At 41.3% G+C, this 22,933-nt stretch overlaps 1 protein-coding gene across 1 annotated transcript in view; it reads right to left on the reverse strand.

Annotated features, from left to right (window-relative positions):
• TRABD2B (TraB domain containing 2B) overlaps positions 1-22,933 on the reverse strand; it is a 280,138-nt gene that overhangs the window by 22,196 nt on the left and 235,009 nt on the right. The window contains exon 5 of the mRNA XM_030455387.1: positions 21,739-21,829. Within this exon, the coding sequence (XP_030311247.1) occupies positions 21,739-21,829 (91 nt within the window). The remainder of the gene's footprint in view (positions 1-21,738; positions 21,830-22,933) is intronic.

Here is a 22,933-nt window from a genome sequence, read left to right on the forward strand (position 1 = left end):
ACAAACTCTATTCTTTGATATGCAGCCATGTGAACTTATATTTGTGAGCAAAGATATCTGAACCAAAAATCTTTAATAAACCAGTGCTGAGACAGTGATTTGTTTTGGTCTAACTTCAGTAGAAGTTCCTTTCTTAATTGCAAGAGAGGAACTTTTTCTGTCTCTGGGATGACCCAGTGAATTGTAGGTAAAGAAAATGGAAGAAAACTAATAGGCAATATGAAGCTGTGGTCTGCAAAACTATTTCTATTACATAGATGCTATGAGTTTTATGACAGAAACAATTAAAGCCACGTGAAAAGTTTTGCCTCCTGAGTGAAACCAGTAAGACATTTTAATGAAAAAGTAATAAAAAAACCTAAACTTCATTGGTGACAATGTACAAAATGTGCTACAAGTGAAACCACATGTTTCATTTATGGAAAGTTTTGTTCTCTTCCAAAAAAGTCACATCTACTACCAATGGCAGCTTTTTTCTTTTTGATTTTTCTGGAGTCCATTACCATAAACAGTCAAGGTGGCCATCTCTATTTCCACCTCATTGTTTTTCACCCCAAAGTCCTTCCAATAGCTACTGATAATTAATCATTGCTACTATGAGGCTCATAGTAACTGCCACTTGTAGTCAACATTACTGAAATTCTTCAGAGATCATATGGCAGATACAGAAAAGACACACACTTGTTTAAACTAATTCTAAAATTCCCCAAGGTCACTTTCATTAATAAAAGACATATGAAAATTCCATAATTTTCCTCTTTTTCCAAGCATTCAGACTCTCGAGTGGGTCCTTTTCAAACTCATTCATACTCACTCCATCTATTTTATATTACAAGAGCTCTGCTGCTTCTGGATGCTTTTACCTATTAAGATTTTCTTCCATGATTCACCTTGAGGATGAGTTTTCCTCAGTGCATCAACTCTGAGAGATCCTGATGCTCTCCAAAGCCCTTAAGATTTCTGAGGCTGCCACCCAGGCTCATGGCTCCAGACTCATGCAAAAGAGAAGGTTCTCACAGGTTTGCATTGGGTGGCTCCTCAGGCCACAGCAGACAGCTCTTAATTTTTATCCAACCATGATGGTGGATTACTGAAGCAGCAAGAAGCAAATGCAACCGTTTAGCAGCTTAGAATATAACTCAGTCTGAACTGGAATAGGACAGGTTAGGGAAGTAGAAAGAACCTTGAGCATCTATAAACACCATGAGGGTAACTGCAATGGGTGCAGGCAGCAATGGGTGGCCAGAAGGTCCATGGCTCATTGCCTGCTGCAATTGAATACAAAATGGGAATACAAAATGACTTGATATTGCCCAAAGACAGCTCGTTCTGGTACTGCTCTGCATATATCTGCTCCTCACTGGGTGCTGTGGATTCACCCAGGTCTTCCTGCAGCCTGGCTGTCCATCTGCATGTAGGGTGGAGAACACCACCCTGCTCACAAGGCTCTGGTGGGCAGAAATCTGGTAAGAAGACAAAAACATGGAGCAGAATTGAGAGCCCAGACTAGGCAATGTGATCATCACAGGTGGAACTGAGCTGCTGCCAAGATTTCTGTTTCCAATGACTTTCTTTTTCTTGCCACCAAAACTGCCTCATGCTCTGGTCAGTCAGTAATTCCCCAAGACACTGATGGTAGGACCAGCCCCCAAGTCACCCCACATCTGCCAGCTCAAGGCTGGGGCCACCCTTTGGTTCCTTGAATGGTCTTAGAGATATCTGAACACATAGTTTCCACCTTTTTAACACCTACTATTTTGCTACATGTGTTTACCTTGCTCTGAGCTCCTGGTAAACTGGAATCAGTAGAGAGGTGTTTTTATGGGTTGAGATTTTAGAAACCACTTAAGACGACTGGCAGCTCACTTCTTATTAAAATTAATGAGTTTGGGCATCAAAATCCCAGAGGTGGCTTTGAAAGCTCCTAACTTAATTGTTTCCACTGCCATCCCACGAGCCACAGGTTGTAAACTTGATATTTCAGAACATTCTTTGGGAAGAGAATAAATAAACACTGAAGAAATGTTAAAATGTTGTAACCTAAAGAGGGTTATAAACTAACCACTGGTTCTGCAGAGTTGACACAAGGGGAATAGCTCCACTGTGGCAACTGCATATTACATACAGTTGATGCTTGCTCCATTATTGCTGCATTACCAATAATTACCCCAAGACCTAGGAGGGATTGCTGAAGGCTGTATGTTGATTCATGCTTGCTTCTTGCAAAAAAGAAATAAAAAAGAACCCCCTGATTTAATACATTTAAAGGCCTGGTTGTTTTCAAATCTGATTGTCATCCTACAGATGTTCCAGAAGTAAAAGCAGAACTTTTTAACTCCTCAGAATATGGGTATTTAATACAAATACATTGTGAGAATATTGAAAGGTTTTTAATTCAAAGTAAGCTAGACTTCCTATCAGACGGTAACTTTCCCATTAATTTCAGCAAAGGGCCTAAATTTATAAATATTCTGGATTTTTACCTCCTTAAAAAAAAAAAAAAAAAAAAGAGGAACCCCCCCTCCCATCAGCAATAGGATATTTGGACAATAGATCTCCCCGTTGCATGAGCCTTTACTGTGAGATTCAACTGACCATTTCATGGACTATTTCATGCCTTTCCTTTAGTCTCAGCCTAAATGCATTCTGTTAGGACAGCTGCACTGTAGAAGCCATGGGAATATGATTTGTTTTTTTCCACACTCCTTTACCACTGCTGAGACAGCTTTTCAAGATACATAACTATTTTTAAAGCCAGAGAAAAAGCAAAGTTAGTTTTCAGTTTGTGAGGCCACAGTGCTTTTTCTGAATAAAGAGTGAGAAAGTACCACCCAAATGCCTTGGTCCATACAAAGATCTCAGAGATTTTTCATGAATAACTTTCTACAACTCCAGGCTTAGAGCTTCCACCCATTTTAAAATCCTTCCCACACAGGGTGGTCTTTGAGAAACTAAAAGTATTTCAGGCCCTTAGGTGGGTTTTTCTCATCTTTGACCTTAATTTGCCTCTCTGGGATGCACTGTTCTCCAAAATAAGTTCTCTAAAATAACACGACTCCAAATAAGAAAACTTGGGAGTGTCAGCAATTATCCTACATGGCTTGGTCCTAAGGTACAGAAAACAGAGTGAAAACAGGAAAACATTTATTCTTGCAAGTTCTTGAAAACACTTAATCCACAGACAAAGACTCTTGTGGTTTTGTTTCACTTCTGGTGAAATTTGCCATCTTTTTCTAATTCTTTTCAAGTATCAAAGGAACAAAACAAAACATGCAAGTAGTTTAGCCATTGGGCTGTCTCAGCATTTCTCTCTCTGCCCTGTGGTATCCAGTGTTGCTCTGGTCTGGCACTGACAATAGAAAATAAACCCATCATAAGGATTTGGTATCATCAGGATATCAAGTGGATTTGGTCAGGAGAATGACATTAACATCTAAAGTCCTGCAACAGCTTCTTTTCATAAGTCCCAGGCTTAAAATTGCCCAGGTCTCACTCTCATTCAATCTGGCCATGACTTTCTCCCTGCCTAGGCAAGCAACTTCCTATTCCTCATACCAGGTGTCCAATTTTTGCATCTCAGAGTGCTGGGAGCATCTCCAGGCTTGATCACCCCTTCTGTAGGGAGAATCAGAGCATCCATTTTTCATTCCTGCTCTGAATGGCCCTTGTGAAGAGCTCACTGGTGGAGGCTCTGTGCTGCTAACAGTACACCTTGCACCACCACCTCATCCCCACCAACAGGGATTTTTCCAACATTGATGCATTGACTATTGTCTGAGGAGAGCATCAGGCAGGGTAGATCCCGTTAATGTCCCAGCCCAGTGACTCTCTTGGAATAACACTAATAAAGTCTGGGATAAGTCCTATTAAGCCTCCCCTGGGCTTAAGTAATGCCAGGGATTTGCTCACAAGACAGGACATGACTTTGCTGACCATACACATCTTCCACACAACAAAATCACCAACCTATTTTTTTTTTTCAGCAACCTCACAGTAACATTTCCACTCCCTCAGATATGTGCAGAATCTCCTGAAAGGCAGCTCTGCCAATTTATGTATTTATTTGCATCTTGGCTTTGTAGTGTGAATGATGGAAAAATTTTGCTCAGAAGACTGCCACACTTTGCCTGTGCTTCCAAGTACAGCAACATCACTGAGGTTTTCTTGCTCTAATTTTCAGAACTGTCAGACAAGGAAAGATTTGGTTTCATCAAGAGAGAAGCTGTGGTGATAGCAAGGAATGTGTGACATGGCAGCTTCAGCTGTATGCCACCATTCTTGGGATGTACCCAGATGACAGCCAGACATTAAGAGCATTTTATTATAGATGGATTGTCATAAATTCCAGTTTGGAACACTTTGTCAAGGCAGGAATTTGTCAGTCTGTCAAAAGCATCCTTGCTCCCCTTGCCACAGGCCACAGGGACATCTGCTCCTTGCTTTTTATTCCTTACACATCTTTCAGAGAGAGTAGTCATGCACAGCCACGAGATGGGCACCAGAATGTCCTGTCCCACAAGAAGATTCTCATTTTTTTTCTCTTCCACGCTAGGACAAAACTCGTATTTTCAAAGCTCTTGGGAGAGCAGCAAACAAAAGGAGAACAGAAAACCAGGCATAAATCCTAACCCACCCCAGCATAGCTCACAGGGCCTCTTACTAGTGATGTGAAGTATGGATTTAGAGCATGGTTCTTCCCCATAACCAAGTGAAACCAGTGGAGACCAGCATGGAGTTCATCTCCTTCAAAAGGGAAGCATTTATATATATATGATTTTTTTTTCCAAAGAAAAAATCAGAGGACTAAATTCTCCCCAAATCTAACTTAGCTGGGCTGCTTCATGTAAGTGCTGTAAATTACTGAGGATGAATTTGGGCTCAAGAGACAGCAAAAGAGAAAAACTATGAACTCACTGATTATTCACTCACCTGACTGGCTTAATTTTGATGAGGTTATTTTATTTAGAATGCAGCTGCCTTCGGCTTGTACACTAAAGCAAAAACATTTCTATTTCTTAACAGAATTAGGAAACAAAGTTGTTTTTCCATTTTTGCACCAGAGTCAACTACATCTCATAAGCATTTAAATTAGGTTAAGTAGTTAAATTAGATTACAGTCCACCCCACACTTGGATGGTATCACTGGACTGACAGTCCATGTCAGATTATTTCTCTGGGAACAAACACTATTGTGCAAGAACTGTAGCATTAGTTTAAAAGGGAATTTGGTCCTCAGTACACACATTACATATATGCAAACCTCAACTCTGTGCATAAATGAAGTGAAAAACTTGTGAGGTCAGGATGTTCCTACAGGGGGTGATGTTTTGCTTCCCAATTTGAAAAACTATAAAAGAAGAGAAATCAGTAAAATTTTTGTTACCCATTTCAGTTCAATATAATTGGAGCTGATGTAGGGCACAGAACAAGAAACATGGGCAACATGAGCAGTTGAATTAGCTGAAGAAAAGGGAGGACAGTTCAAACATTTGTAATGTGCCGTTTCCAAATCTTCATATGAATTCTTTTCTTTCAGGAAACTCAGAATGTTTCATTTCAGCACTTTCTGAACAAAGCATTCTATTTTTTTTTTTTTTAGTGTTCTGTTTTCAAAGACTTAAATGCGACAAAGTGGCTTTTTTTGTTTAAAAATTGATCTCAATTAAAATGAAAAACACAACAAATAACTAAAAAGGAAAAAAAAACCCACCAAAAAACCCCAACCCTTGCCTTCAAAAATGTCCTCAAAATGGTCCACTTCAGATTGCTCTGAACTTATTACCCCTTCTTGACTTTTTGGTCCAATTCTTGAGCTGAATAATCCTTTGTTCATACATCTCTGGTGTAAAATGTGTAAGCTGCATACCTCAACCTCAGAAGATGGGTTGTGTCTGCAGAAGAAGGATGGCTCAATCCTCCGAGTGTTGCTCTCATCTCCCATATTAATAGCAAGTAAAAACCTTCTCTGCTTGTGGCACAGAAAGCCTCACCTCAGACTCCATGCCCTAAATCTTCTCTGACTTACTGTAACAATTTAATGCTCAGCTATTTCCACTTGGGTAGCTTGATTTAAGCAAAATATTAATAATATAGGTGTCTTTGGTGGCTCACTGGTTTCTGGAAGTTTTACTTAAAGCTCCTTGGACAGAACACTTATCCCAGAGGTCAAGATAGGCTCTTTACTGCTCAAGCATCCTGGTCCAACACAGGAGCACAAAGCTGTCCTGGGACACCTGGTTCATCCTGGAACTTTGCTCAACAGAGAAGAGAAAGGGCTTTACATTAAAACTACAACTTCTAGATGTCCATGTACCACTGAAAGATTTGCCACATAATGGAACTGAAATGTTTCAGCATATTCTAATAAATTTTGAGGACTGACTTTGCAGGGAATTTTCAGTATTTCTGCTTTTTCTCCCTGATTTTGGACACAAACAAGTGTTGGGGTCTCAACATTATCTGTGGACTGGAACTCATGACTCTTGGCCAAATTTACCAAGAATACCCAAGCTTTCTGATGAATCTAAAGTGAAGGTATTAAAGTGAAGGTAACTGTGAAATAAGACTTCACAGTTACATTTCTATCAAATTGGAATGTATTCAAGCTTTATTTCACTTATTATTTTTCTGTTATTTCTTGAAAACCATTAGTAACAAGAGTAAATATCTGGTTCTTTTATTTTAACAACTTTTAAATAAATATATATATATTGCTTTTATAAAACACAATGGTGGACTTATTACCAGAGAATGTAATCTCTGCTTTCTCTTTATAAACTTTCTGATCTTTCTAAGTTTCTTTGAGGTCATGTGATACTAATTATACACAGTAAACTTTTCAGATGCTGGAAATTAACTCCATCAACAGGCTTTGCAAAGCACAGTATTCTTATCCAGATCAGCCCAATCTACAACACCAAGTTTCTTCAGGTGTAATTGTACCATTTCTGCAGTTTTGGGTTGGGCCAGTTATGATTCCACAACTTATTTACAGTGGTTTGGGCAATGTCTGCAAAACTGGACAATGGTGACCAAATGCCATCATCTAACTCAGTTAGATGCAGCTAACTCAGTTGCAAAACTCTTCTCATCTCATGCTTTTTTATTCCAAAATCAGTTCTGACCTTAGTTTAAGCAGAGAAAAGAAATGAAGGATGTTTTTGCTCTATCCCAGTAGCTGTCATCTAGACAGGATTCAAAATTAACAAATCGGATGGCAAAAAAACCCCAACCCAAACCACAACTTCCGTCTGTATCTTACTCATTTGCAATCCAGATTTAATTCTGCTCCTGGACTGTCTCCTTTGAGAACTGAATTTCCTTCTCTAATGAATCCTCTGGAGAGAAGAAACATCTGCAGGAATCCAGATACCCATCACCTCTTGAAAAATAAACCCCCTACAGAGACATCAACAGAGTGAGGGACCAAATGCCTGACTTGAGGGACTGAAACATTTTCCCTGACTTCAGGCTCAAACTAAGGGCAGATTATTCAGTGATGCTATTTCCTGCACTTCTCTCTGATGCTCTTGAAGCTGGGCCCTGGCAGAGCTGAGATACCAGGTGGATCACAACTCCATACAAGCATGACAACTTCTCTTAAGTACCTTGTTCACTCCAGGCTCTTACAATTGCAAGACAAAAGATAACATAGGCACATAAGCAGCTGCTATCACTAGAAGGAGAGAGACATGGACCACTTATACTGAGCAGCAGGAAGAAGTGTGGAACCAAAGAGCCATAAGGAGATGGTGCCTGCAAGAGATTCCACATCTCTTACACTGAAGCCACTTTTCCTCTCTGTAGCTGACACTGTAAAACATCTGATCTGCTTAGCCACTGATGGCTGCTGAGCTAAAAAAAGGAACACGGAGCCAGTCAGCCTTTCTCCAAAATACTGCTGCAGACCATTGGCATTGTTTTTATCACAGGGACTGAGTGTTTCCAAGAAAAGAACAAAACAGTTGTCAGAAACCCTATTCAGATAACACTTCAGCCTGTCTGAGCATTTGTACTCTGTGGTAATGGACAGAGCCACGATGGAGGCAGGAAAGTTCCTCCTCCAAACTCCACTTGCTTTAATGGCTGATGCTCCTCTAGGAATTCTGATTACTTCACATAAAGTCTCCCTACCTTTTAGCCTGGTTTCACCTGGGTTCCTTCTCTGTGTTAACTGATGCTGATGAAACTGCTTGAATTAAACACTAAATGTCTGACAAATCCATCCTTCATTACAATTCTTTATTAATGAAGCATGCACATTGCTGCTGAAACCTTAAAGAAAATAAGGTTTGATATGTTCTTTTTTTTGCTGTCAGTCACCTTCCAGTGGAGAAAAGGAAGGGAATGCCAATGCATTTTCTGCTGGTCCAGTGGAAGAATTAGGCCTGTTGGCTTCCTTGACTAGAGAGATGCTCAGATCCTCTGGTGCCTTTCAAGTAATCTCTGCAGATTTACTTTGCCAAGGAAAGCAATAAATTAGCCTGGGGACTGGCAATGATTGAAACCTTCACTGGGGGTGCTTTGTGAACATGAATGACAAATGGCTCTTGTTACAAGTTTAAGCAGACCCAATTTCTACATAAACTGTTCATACACACACAAACATACACAAAACCAGTGATTTAGCCCAGGTCTCCTCCCATGAAGAGAACCCCACACAGCAGTAAGTGAAATACCAGGAAAATGAAAACCACTTGTCCTGTTGCTCCCCAGAGGCACAGGAAGACAGCCTCCCCCCATTGTACGTGCATGTACATTTCCTTTGTATTTATTTGTTTGTTTGCTTGGAAGTGTTTTATCTAAGTATCTGTAGCACCAGCTAGCTCCTGAAAAGCATGCAATATCACAAGCCTAACAGATGTCAGAGACTCATTTTAGCTATGCCTGGCATCTGGCACAGGTTCTAGCAGCCACATTATCACTATGCAAAGCTGGAACAGTCTGAGAGTGACCAAACTAGGACTTCTCCTGAGGTGGTGCTGTATCCCAGCTTGAACTAGAAAAAATATTTCTTTGCTAACAAGGACTTCTTATCTCCAAATTATCCTCCTACTCTCAGAATAATTTGGTAAGTTAAAGTTTTGGGTTTTTTACTATGCATTATTAAAGTGAACTGCCTTTGTTATCTATGAAGAGTGGTGTTACTTCAGTTCCATGGGATCAGGCTGTCTCTGCAATTTGGCCCTGCACCGGAATACACACTTCATTTTCAAAGGGTCTAGAGGAGCCAGGGTTCAACTTCTGTGCTTGCAGCCTTCATTCAGCTTTTGCCACTGCTTCTTAGCCCACACTGAGTATCATTCCTTGCTAGTTCTCCTGAAAGGACCGAACTTTTTAATAAGCAAGGACTCAAACCACCTCCCACTCTATGTGTTGGATTTGTAGCACACATCAGGGTTGCTGCCCAAGCCAAAAGGGCCTCTAGAGAACCCCATTTTCTGCTACACTGTCTGCACAGCAGGGCTGAATTTATGCTGGTGTCAGACACAAAAAGCCCTTGACTTCTTTTTCTGACATTGCAGTCTACTCTGGCATCTGAGTTCAGTCCTGGGCAGGAGATGTCTCCATACCACAAGTGTATGCAGACACATATTCATGTCCCAGGCAACATTAATCCCAGGCAGAGAAAGCCTACACACATCTTCTGCTTTCACTGGAAGCAGCCCCATACTGGAAACATCTGTACAAGAAAGTGCTGAGAGGAGTGAGGGAGTCTCAGACACTGGGAAGGAGACTCAGATGACCTCCACATCATGCTCCATGCTGGTTGGCATGTGTCCTGTGTTTATTCAGAGCAGCACAACCCTGCCAGTGCTTTCACAGTTCTCCTGGCCTGGGAGCTGCCTGACAAATCCCACCAGGGCAGGGATGACCTGGTGGTTGTGGGGTTAGTATTTTAGCTGACACTGAACTAGCTGTGCTGTCATCATTTCCCCCAGGGAGTTAAAAAGCAATTTTTGTGCTCCAGTTTTCCAACCACTCATGGTGATAGCTCTGCACCTCACATGAAGATAGTGAGAAGAAACACAGCAAAGATTCAGAGGCACTGAGCTGGTGGAGCCACAGGAGAATTGTGGACAGACAAGCGTGGGCCAGACGGCCAAGCTGCCACCTCATGCTGCTGAAATGCTGCCCACAGAAGATGTTTTAATTAAAACCAGAGAATGATTCTTCTGACTCATCTCTCTGAAATGAGTCCCAGTGCTCGGGGCAGCCCCTCCAGGCCTGCTGAGATGGAGATGTTCATTCTGAACAGAAGCAGAGGCTCCACAAGGAATGCTCTTCTCCTAGCTAAGGAGGACTCCCTGCACACGTCTGTCTGTCCTGTCCCCTCCCTGCTTTAGTAAGACTCAATCTGACATGAATTATCCTCTAGCAGCACAGAGACCAAAAAACCATGGATGCCCTGCTTATAAAAAAATAAGCAGGAAGGAGTCAAGCTTTATGAAGAAAGGATCAGCTTTTCCCTAAATACCAGAATCCAATGATTAAAAAACCCATAGGATCCTAGAACTCAACAGGTTTGTCATTCCCAGACTGACCAGGGGTTTTCTGGAATGGCAGGGGAGGAAAAGAGGGATGGATATGGAACAGTGCACCCCCAACAGCAAAACAAGAGGAAAAAAAAAAATTGGTCTCCTGCTCCATCATCTCATCTAAAACACTTCTAGTTGCCTATGCATTTAATTTGTTGCCTTTCACTGATCTGAGTAGGAATTGCTGACCATTCTGCAAGAATTGCTGTCAATATGAATGCTTGAATACAAAGAAATTGCCCCAAATTCATGGCTGCATGTTTAAAACAACAAACAAAATCCCTGTTAACTCTGCTTTCCTTTCAGTCAATGTCCTTTCTCCTTGAGGGGGATGTTTCTAAAATTGCCTCAGGGATTTAAAACCTCAGTGCCTGATAAATATCAATGGAACCTAAAACCTAATCTACATAGAAGTTTGATATACTTAATATATATCAATATATATAATTATTATATATAAATATAATTAATATTGATTAATCAATATATCTGATTTAATATTAGGAAGAAATCATATGCCTCTTCGGAAAGAAAGATCGTTCCTTTGTCACAAAGGCAAGGCAAGGTTTGCTTTGACAAAAAGTGGCAAAAAGCCAATCTGTGCATCTATGGCATCCATTGACTGTAGGTGAATGAGTAGAATGCTCCTGGGAAGAGGTTTTCAGCCTGAGTGGCACTATGGAGGAGGAAAGGAGGCACCCAACAAAACCATGTCTGTGCCCAAACTGGAATCAGATGTGATGATACAACAAGGTCCTTCAGATCTGCATCTGCCAGGATGGGAGAAGCAGAGGAAAAGCCACACACTACCCTGGACCAAACCACTACCAGTATCATCCTGGTGTTACACAGCCTTGTTTCTTAGTATTGCTGATATAAAAAAATTATCTTTTTCTCCTTACAGTTGAGGTTGGGACTTCTGAATCTTTGTTGTGTTGGAATATGATGCCTTGACTCTGTGGGTGTTAGGAATAATTCCTTAAAATTATTTAGAATGACTTAAAATGCCACAAATGGAGGCAACATTACAACCTAAATCCACTACAGCAGCAGAGGTTTACTGCTCCCCTTGTAGAGAACGATGTGAGTTTATTTCAGCCAGCAATGTTTTCTTTCCCTTTCAGGAATCAGGAGGAGACAATACCACACAAGCATTTGAGATCAATGTGAACCTGCTTTAGCTACTGTGGATTGGGATTTACATTCCAGGGGTGTAAGGAACCCAGCGAGGCAGAGACGTGGGCACACGTTATTAAACCCTTGAAGATTATCCCAGTCTCACTTAATAACTTAACCTTTTCTTAACAATGCTGGCATGTATACAAACATGCCTTTAGCAAAGCTTAAAGCCAAGAGAAACCAGCAACTTTGCAGAGTCTGAGCCCAGTGTAGTCCTCTGTATTAAAGGTCTGGCCAGGCTGTATCGTTTTTCTTCGATGGAGAGGGAAAGTGTTTATCTGGGAAGCATTTCACATCAAGGACAATAGGGAACTGTTTAGCTTTCCACAAATAGGCTGGTATGCAACTTCCGAGCACTCTCCAAGGAAAACTTTGGAACACTGGCCACCTCTTTCCAGCAGGGATTTCATGTAAAGTAGTTAATGCTCCACATCCTTCATCCTGATTTATTCCTGCTTCATCCTTGTTTCAAAGTGCTGCCCTCACTTCAAACACAACATGGGGCTCATCTCTCTGAATATGCACTTTGATCACTGGGGACTCCAGATCCGTATCGGCCCTTCAAACATAAACAGGGATGTGCTGTCTCGACAGAGGTTATTTCTGTGACTGCCTATATTTTTGCAAGAGTAATTTGGAAATGTGAAGCTAGGATCGGATGACAGGAGATGCAAATCTAGTGGCCAGACAGGGCACAGGATATCAAAGCACTCAGAGCCTGTTTATGACTCTGCTGCTGAGTCGATGCAGGTTAGCAGGAAAATCTTAGTATCCCTGACTTGTTATGTGTCCTGGGAGCCCGTGGAGAAAGGCTTCAGTGTGCTCTTTCCCACAAACAAGAACACCAAATTAAATGTCTCTTCCTCTGCAAGCTGCCACCAGCAGAGTGTGGCACTGAAGAGCTGATGTCCCATACAGCAGTAGAAAAGGGAAATACCCCAAATCTAGCCCTTCTGTCAACTCTGGTCCTCTGTAGGACCAACTGTTTCCTTGCTGAAGTCAATAGAAGCTACAGCCATGCTGATTGTAAATTTAGGCTAATTCTTGGTGCTGATGGAAAATTCTGTTCTAAGGTTACAGGTGAGGCAGACAGGGGCATAGGAAGGGACACAGTGGCCATGACAGGGTAAATTCTCCAGGTGCTTCTCCTGACCAACTGGAGTCTCAGAGATCTGTGACAGTGACAAAGGCCCCAGTTTTCACAAGTAGAACAACTGCTATCCACCTGCTTGTACAAGAGGTCAAGGAAGAGGCCCAAACAGATAATTCAGTTTCTGTCAGATGCTCCCTGTGCCTCAATCCTTCTAAGTAATTCTGAAAGTGTATTACTGTAGTAGTATATTTTTAGTAATCACAATTGCAGCAAATTGTCTTCACTCAGGATGTTCTTCCATCACATCAGTTGACTGTGTCTATCTCCAGATATATCCTCCCTTCTGTTTCTATTCCATTTTTCATTCTCCCTGGAATGCAGAACATTTGGGAGTGTAGGTGGAAAGCCAAAGTCTTTCAACACCCACTAATAGAAATTTGTTTTATTAATTTTGTGGGAACAAAAAGAATAGAGCTGATCCTTTGCTCTGAAATCATGAATCAATGTGCAAGAGAAGACATGTCCTCTGAGACGTCAGAGGCCACTTCAGACAGAATGAGTGACTGAGCTGCTTTCTTAGGAAGTCCTGAGTCATCAAACACAGCAGTTTAATCCCCAGGAAATGGGAAACATATTGGCATGACATTCACTTGCATGGAGTGTGAGCTCCAGAGAAGGGTGAACCTCCAAAGGTTCTAAAGATCAGTTTAGCTTGTGGAAGGATTTAAAACCTTAAAGCTTCTCTGAAGTATATCTGATTTGGAGCTGGGTACAGTATTCCCAGTGCATGATTTACTGGATGAATTAAACTCTTTACATACTTTACAGATTACATATGAATTTACTTTGACTTCTCATAAAAATGATTCAGTGGTTATGACACAAGAATTTATTCTGGCTTCTAAGTTATTTGCTGTGACAAGTGCTTCATATATTCACCATTCCTAATTTACTAGTCTACTAGGAACTTACCTTTTTTTTGCATTCCTGCTTCTACTACTAACACTTATCTAGGAGGAGCAGCTGATATACATGCTTCTAAGGCTGAACTTTCACCATGATGCTCCTACAGGGACACTCATACAGTCATTTCAGACCTGAAGCTGAGTTGTGGCCAACATGAAACCAACTGGCTTGGCTGAGACACCACAAGTTGTTAAAAGAGAGACTATTTTGCACTGAAATGGAGAAGAAATGGCACAGGATGACTTGCAGATGTATGTTAGAGTGACCTTCTACTCATGGGGGCAATGCAGAAAGGCTGCAGTAAGTTTCACATCTTGCCACCACAAGATCCACCCATGAGCAGTCATTTGGCCATGCCACCAATCACACAATGTTGTTTTGGGGAGTTTCTAACTGCATTTAAACTGTGAATAATGTCCCTCTGGACATCTGATCACTCATGAAAGACAGAAAATGTACCTATCAGTGAATTTCTAGTTAGAAAACTCTATCCCCAACTTTTTCTTTTAAGGCACCATTCTTGAAGGAATTTTGAGTGAAAGTGTCAATGAAAAGAATCACAGATTCCCTTTCTTCCTGTTCCTTTTTTTGTGACTTGGTCATGTTAAAGAGCTCCTGGAAGCTAAATTACTACCAATTCCACTTATGCTGAACCAAGCAGCTCTGTTGATTGCAACACAACCCTCAGACCTCTTGCGGAAGGAAAATGAGTCAGCTCTGGAAGTGGAGAAGCTATCTGTCCTAATGTGTGAGGTCTCTTTGCCTGACAACGTGATAGTGAAGGTAAGGGAAGTTAGCTCTGCAAAGACAAAGTGACAGTAAACAGACCACAAACTTCCTTAGATAAACGCCATCTTTCAAACCACACAATGCCACTTGATACCTTTGTGCCCCTTGAGTTGTTACAAAGTGCAGCTGCACTTCAGCCCAGATTGATATCACTGGGGACAGAGGCCATCAATCCACAGGACAAGTGCAGGCTGAGTACACAAACACAGACTCACTGTTTTACTAGAATGCTGGAGAGGGGATGGTGCCATTTTTCTAAAGGCTTAAATGACTCTGGTGAAACTGTGCAACTTCAACACGGGGCCCAAATCTTTCAAATAGGAGGGGAATTAATCTCACAAAATGATTTGTCACCCCAAACTGGCCAGACACCTACTGCAAACACGTTGGTCAAGCTGTCTAGGGACACTCATGAGGCACTCTGGAAAAGACAGTCTTTTCACATTGACTATATCAGGCATCTGCACAACTCTGTGAATGTACCCTTGTTTTCTACCAATTCCCTCATGGCTCCTCATAACCAAAGACAGGAGACAATCAGCAACAATCTCACATTAACCATGACCTCTGAAAGCTGCTGCTGGCACTGAAGGAAGCTTTTCTGTTGACTTCAGAGCAGTTTGGATCAGTTTTATCTCTAGTAATTGCAGACCAGAATTTTCATCTTATTCTAAAAACCTTAGGTGAAAAGATCTGCACTAGAGTTGGCTGGAGGCAAAAAGAGGATGAAGAATCAAGCTTCTCCTGTGGAAACAAGAACTCTGAAATTTGGCTAGGAAATAGAGTGAGAACTAGCTCTGAACTTCTGAAGTCTCTAAGGCTCTGGAAGTTGACTATTAGATAGTTTATGGAGCATGAGATACAGATCTCCTAAAACTGATGGGCTGCAGAGCAGTGAAAACCCTTGAAACTTTAGCACTGGCTTCAGGACAGCTCAGCAAGCAAGCTGCCCTTCAGCAAAAAGAAGCAAGCTTAGGTTCCCCAGAGGTCCTGAGTGCAAGTTCTCAAGGAAAAAGAATGATATGGAATATGAAATAAGTTTTTCAAAAGAAATGAGCTATTTTGCCAAGGATAAAATCTGATTATAGAGAAAAGTGAATGTCCCATTGGGAGAACTAGTCAAGCACAAAATTCCTGAGTTCTGTTCCATATTCTTTCATCAACGCCATGAATTATCTTGCTCTTTCCCAGGTTCTTTTAGCAATTTACTGAATTCCACTTTCAGAAGGTGTTTGGCATTCAAAGGTGGCCTAAAGAACACGCAGATGTACTGGCCCTAAATAGTATGTTACTCAAGTGACAGGATAATTAAGTTTCTACAGCTGAGAACTTGTAAGTTGACTTTGCTTCTCTACAACGTCTTCAGAGCTTTTCTTCACTTTCTTTCTTCCTAAGAATTACTTTGTCTGGCTCAGACTTTGTGGCTGGAAGGTAATTATAGACACAAAGACAATAATATTGCAAAGGAGGATATTTTAAAGGCATGTGGGAATCCCTTGAAAATGTGCTGTGCTTATTTTCATGACTAAATATTTCAAGCATTAAGTACTCATGTTCTCCATTGGTAGATGAGGCAATAAATTTGCCAATGCATGCAGATGAACCCCATTTAATCCCTATACACCTCTTACTGCAAATTATGCTGTCAAAGAAACTCCCCTAAATAATGGGTTTGCTTTTCTTCTGAGAGCAGGAAGCGGGTGAAGGGAGTATGATCTCCAGGCTCAGATGAAGTGAAAGATCCAAAGGTTTACAATAGGATTAAGAAGAACTGCACCATCTCACTGGAGAGATTATTCCACCCACAGGAAATTTAAAAAAAGTGCATTTTTCCTTGTCTCAGAAGAGATGGGATCCAGAATGAGCTAACAAGTCCACAGCTCTTCTTTTTTTCTCAATTAAGTCAGTTGTTTCCAATAAAAGTGTCACAGCTCCCATAAATTTTTCCTACTTGTCTCTTTTCTAAATAAAATTTTACTTATTTCACTTTAACACTCTCAAAAACACGCCCTGAACAACACCAGTTAAGAAGAATGGAGTAATCCTGCCTGGCTGGTACCAGAAACCTGAAGATGCTTGAGCATCCCAAGGAACTGGGAAACTCCTGAGGGCTTTGATGGCAACCATAATCTTCTGAGATGTAGTCTATTGAATTGGCACTGTTACCAATTTGAGTCTGTGGGAAGTGTTACATCCAATGTTTCCCCATCTCTGCCTATCACCTCATGGAGGACAGGGATGCATCACTGTGTGGACTGGGTTTGCTTTCATCCTGTGGGGAAGAAGAAAGCACTCAGAGCAGAGCAAAAGCTTCCACAATGAGAGAATGCAGAACAGGAGAGCCAGTCACACACATGGGATGCTATGGGAAAAGGTGAAGGAGCAAGCCCTTTGCTTCAGAAAGAAGGAAAGGAATAAGCTACAACAACAGATATGTTGCTTCAACAAGGCCAGAAAGCTCAAACATAATGAGAAAGGATAATTAATTTCTCCAGCAGAGCTCTGAGGGCTCACAATAAACTCTTAGTGGGCAGAAATAAAAGCTTGCACTGCATTCTCCCATTTTGAAAGAAGGCAGCATTGAGTGTAATATTGGAAAGAACAGTCTGATGGAAATGAGCACTGCTGCATGTTTCTCTGGCTGAGAGAATGGTGTGCAGGACATCAGGGCCTGGCACACGGCAGAAGGTCAGAGCTGATTCTGAGAACCCAGTAACAATGGAATCATCATGGACACAGGTGCTTCCGGCACTGATCTTGCAATTTGGCTGTTTCCAATTAAATGTGAAGCAGCTGTGGCCCTTTATCTGCTCAAGACACTGGAATCCATCTGAGGGAAAACTTTCTCCCATCTCCTCCTCTCTCCCCACCCCAAAAATGCAGCTCTGCTTTCTGAAGATAGACAGAGGCAGGGACAGCCAGTTGGCAGAAGTCTCACAAAAAAAAATAAGAGTTGTCTTTCTTATCTCAGGACAAAGCAATGAGATATTGATGCAACCATTCAGTGCCTTTATTTGGGGACAAGGAGGACAGCCAGCAAAATAAGAAGCAAATATCAATGCTGTTGAAGGTTGTCAGGCAAACAGATTTGGGATGCTTCCCCGTAGGCAACAAAACAAACAAAAGAAGCCAACGTGAGGATAGGTTCTCAAGTGTTTATGGCATGGTTCTGCATGCTGAGTACAGCAGGGTTTCTTTTACAAAAAAATGCTCAAGCTTTAAAGAAGGTATTTTCAATAGTCAGCTGGTGGGATTCTAGAAGAGGTTCAGGAAGGTCAACACTGGGCCACCAGGCAGATCAACAGGAGCTGGGGGATTTCAGAAATCCAGTCAGTGAGAGTTCCCAAACAGCTCCACACCAGCCATATGTTCTTAATATGAACTTTTCTTTGCCAGTTCATTGATTTTGGAGCCATCAAAACCTTCCATGTCTTGGCTATCTCTTCTAGCCTGCCAAGGTCTCAATTTACTTTTCCCCAGTACCTTAAGAAACTTGGCTCCAATTTGTGCTTGTCACAAGACAACAGAAATGTGAGACTCTAGGTATTCATTTTGGTCTGCTTAAAGAGCAGCCATTTCACAACCCGTGCTTAGCATTTTCAACAGAGGAAGCCAAAAATCTTCTGGCTTTGCCCAGCCTGTATATAACTGAAAACATAAACAACTTTGGTCTTTGTCCTGCTTCACTCTGCTCAAAGCTTTTCTGATTCACAAGAACAGCAATAATTATTTTCTAAAAAAGACATGATCTTATATTTTCTGAAAGTGAAATGATGGCAGAATTTAACGATCATAAAGATCAGACTATTAAACATTTCAATAATAATCATGCTTTTCTAGGAACAGAGTGATTTAAGTAAATAGGATTTGCCTTTTTGACAAGGCAGGATGGGTAGTAAGTAGGACATAGCACGAGTGCTGCTCTGAAGTTACTTTCATCAGTTTGAAAAATGGGGCTTCCTGACTTAACCTGAGCATGACTGTCCTGCACATTACTGCGAAGAAATCGTTGATATTCAGCCAAACCAAGTCTCAATTTCAATATGCTGTACCTCCAATTGTTCCTGTGTGCCAGCTCAAATTGTTCTTCTTTGTCTTTCTGCACACAATCTGTCCACAACAATCCTTTTTTGAATTCCCTTGGCCAAAACATAAGCATGCAGCTGCTTCAGTCTTTTTCCAACCCTTGCATTTTTTCCATGTGGTGTCCACCCCCACCAACCTCTACATTAGAGTCCAGCTGATCTTCCCTGAACACTCTCCAATTTTTCAATTGTCAGTGCCAGAATGCAATACAGTGGGCTTGATTCCCTTATACAGCTTACTTGGAAGTAAAGCAGAAATGTGTCCTTTGGGTTTCAGCAGAGGAGTATGCAGGGCTCCACAAGAATCATGACAAAAACACTTGCATCTCTATAATAAAAAACCCCAATTTCTGCTTGCAAGCAGCTCAAAATTTGTGGACCTTTTACTTGTTTATTCTATGTATACATCTGGTTAGTATGGCCACTATCCCAAAATGGTTCCTTTTCTGGGTCTTTAACTGTTTTCTAATGGTTTTATTTAATGTTTTAAAAAGGAAAGAGCAAAGCAAAAAAAAAGAAAGATAGACAAAAAAGGAAGTTTCCTTAACATTCTTAGTTACAGCAACATAACCCCAACATCACAACAATTAACTGGCCCTGCTTTCTGAATATGTCGTCAATGTTTTAGTAACTGTGTTTGACAAGACTGTCTTCTGCAGAAATTACAAAATACAAACTGTTCTAAAAAAGAGACACAAAAAGGTTTGCAGCCTCCTCGTTTCTAAGGGGGAGCCCCAAGGACTTCTGATGGCTCCAGCTCCAGCTGCAGGACAATAAAACCAGTCCCTGATGTGCAGGTCTGAAAGTCTCTTTTTTCTGAAGGCAGCAAGCTGTTTCCTCTGAATATCTTTAAATACTCTTTCTTTAAACTTTCTATAATCCACTCTTTCTGCACCTTGAGCAATGCAATTTAGTGTCAACTCTAGAATTCTCCACCATGCCATTTATTTTTCTTTCAAGAAAAATATTGATTCAAGAGACATATTTTGTATTTACAAAGTGTTTACATCAATCCTTATCTAAGACTGGCTGATCTGCCTGGAACATCAGACCCCAGGAAAACATACGGAGCATTAATCCTTAAGGACTACAACCATATGTTCTCTCTCCACGACTCACATAAGATCTTTAATAAAGTTCTGTATGGTCAATGTTCAGAACAGACCCCACTGGAATTAAGGTACTAGTCTAGACAGACACCAACCTGCCCAATGCACTGGTCTGGATCTGGGAACAGAAGCCACCAAGTGCAGGACAATTCAGCTGAGCACATACACATAATTCCAGGCAGAAGTCCAAGTTGACTTGCTTTCAAGTACATTTACCCAAGGGACTGACAACTTTAGGGAAGATGTCACAAGCAAGAGACACTGCTGCCAAGGTAGGAGAATACATACAAAGAGCTGCCCCAAGAAGTCAACATTAGCCAGTGGCTTTGTTTCAAGTTTTCTGCCCCTCACATTATTCAGGTCTCTGATGACACATACAGAGGTATCCCAAGACCATAAAGGGCAGTCTATTCTTGGACATCTCTCACTACTGTATCTTCCTTTCTTGTCAAGGGCTTGCAAAGAGCCACTAAAGAATTAGTTTCACAATTTCCAGTTGAAAGACTTTTCATGGGAAGACACTTTCAACTAAATAAAAACTACTGGGGACAGTGCCTCCTTCCCTAAGATACAAGTTTTTTTGTCAGAAAGCTAGAACAGAATCTAGAAACTGGAACAGTATACTTTAGCTGTTTTGGTATAGTTTGCTTGGGTTTTTTTTTTTTTTGTTTGTTTTGCTGTATTTTTAGACACAGGCCCTTTTACTGATTTTCACCAAAATTTCCAGCTCCAACCAGTTAAGGGTGTTTACTGCTCTTCCTTCTGCCATGTTGACTTTTCTCCCTCTGCCAAAGTGCTTCTTAAACCTCCTCTGAATATATGCTGTTCCTGGTGTTCGATAGCTTTTTCTTCTTCTTTTCCCCATTGTTATTTAAGATAGTGCTTTTATTCCTCAACATATTCCAAAAAGCATTTAGGATAAATGTTCTGTCAAAAACACTTATGTACAGTTGAGCCATATTATATTCTATATGAATCATGGAGGATGTTTCACAAACAAGCCTAGTTCAGCCAGGTTTTCCAACTGTATTCAACATAGCTTTTTCAGACACGGTCCGCTAGCCTTGTGATTAATCCTCCATATTGAAACTCACCTCATATTTGGATCATGTCATGTCTGCCCACCAGGGACAGGAGCATGCTGCTAACACTTTCTCCTAATGAGGATAACAATCCTATGACAGAGCAATCTCAGGCAGTTCTGCAAATGCAGGGGAAAGGTAACTTTGCAAAGCTAGATGGTCTCTCATCATCTCTCCAAGTTTTATTGTCTATGATAGCTTTAGACAGAGACCTCATCTACATGGCCAGAAAAGAAAAAAAAGTCCATGGGAAGAAGGAAGTCTGTTTCACAAAATCAGGACAATTTTGGGACATATTTTTATCTTCCCAAATGAAGATTGCCAAGAGCCTGGGAATCAATCTTTCTTGTCTGTGTTACTTAATCAGATAGATGGAGAAGCTCAGGGAATACTGAATCACTTTTTACCTACCCACCACATTTTCCAAGGTGCATCTGCTCCATTAAATTTGGTCCTTCTGGCAAAACTGGAATTCCACCTGATAAAGAGCAGCCTGACAGAGAGGACTGGAAATGAACTGGTGGCAGTCTGCTGCCCTGCAATGGAGAAGCAACTCAAACCTCACAGAGAGAAAAAGACAAAACAGCTGCAGGGGGAAATGAGCTGAATGAGCTATTTCTTTAAAACAGAAATAAACTGTGGCAATTCCGATCTGGTGCAGTGAAGAAGCTGTGATACAAATAATGTCGCCAAGTGAAAAAAAACCAACCTATTATATGATTCCAAACTCATACAACAGATGCTTTAAAATGCAGTCTGGAACTGAGGTGGGAATGGGAGGCTCCACATCCCCTCACCCACCTTCTATCCTAATGCATTGATCTTGTTTAGTTAGAGAAAAAGGGAGAGAAAAAAACAGGACAGAAAGTGATAAATAATCTGTGGGCAGCTGCTTACTTTCCAATTGGTTGTCCAGGAGGGGTGTGCTCCACTTCAAATCCTGCTTGTCTCAGTACATCAATCACAGTGTTGTTACCCAGAAAGTGACCTAAAATACAGGTAGAAAATAGCACTGTCAATCAAACTGCTCCTCTCACTCCCTTGAGTTTCTTCTGTTGGAACAGTAGGTTTGGGAGGCAAGGTTACCAGCAGCTAGACCAGCTCCAAAAGCAGGAAAGGCACATTATGCAATTTTTTGTAACTCAGACCCAGCATTTAGCCACTGAAGCCTTTGGCAATGGCAAGGAGACAGTGTACAGCCTGATACCATCTTCTTCCATCTTACTTATCCCTCTCCCTCCCCTCACATGACCAAGGGACTGGGTGGATAAAAGAAAACAGATGAATTGCTAGTCTACCTTTAACAAGTGCAAGGGACTAAGTAAACCTCTAACATGGAAATCAGAATGACCCTGAAGTAGCAAGAAGAATACTACTAGGGCTTTGATGCATGAATTGGAAGAACTTACAGCCTCATATGTCCACCCTTGCAATCACTGTTCATGGACATCTGCTTATGAAGAAGCTCTGAAGCTGCTACACTGCACACTCAGTGCTTATCTACCTAAACCAGCAACACTTCTGGAATTGCTTCAGCAACCGCTCAGCCACCTGCAGGGCAGGGCTGGGAGGAGTGGGGGTCGTAACTTTATCTCTCCAAAAACATGAAGGTTCAGTCCTGCAAATCGAGGCTCTTTGCTTGAAGTGTAAAGGTCACATTCCTATTCACAGAAGTAACAAAGAGCCCAATAAGTATTGCAGCATGTTCGGGCCTTGAAAGAGTTTACTTAAGGGAGTCCTATATACTTGAGGTCTAACCCAAATCCCACCAGTCAATGGGAGCCCTCGAAGGGCTTTGGGTACAAACTCAATAAAGCAGTGTAATCCCTCCAAGTCTTTCAACTTATTATCAGAGCCCCACATTGTTTTCAGGATGGGTTAGGCATATAAAGTAAGGAAGCAAGAAGTCCAATGAGAGGTTTATTAAAATCCACACAGCCCAATAACCTGTCTCCAACTGTAGCCCATGGTGAATGTTAAAGGTATATAAATATATGCATGAATGACACTGAGGTAGGCCAGAACAACCCTCCTCCATTACGTCCATTAGCTCCCAGCTCTGCATGGCTGGGTGATCCCCATTTACACCCAG

Source organism: Calypte anna, chromosome 8, assembly GCF_003957555.1.
Source record: "Calypte anna isolate BGI_N300 chromosome 8, bCalAnn1_v1.p, whole genome shotgun sequence".
Classification (NCBI taxonomy): Eukaryota; Metazoa; Chordata; class Aves; order Apodiformes; family Trochilidae; genus Calypte; species Calypte anna.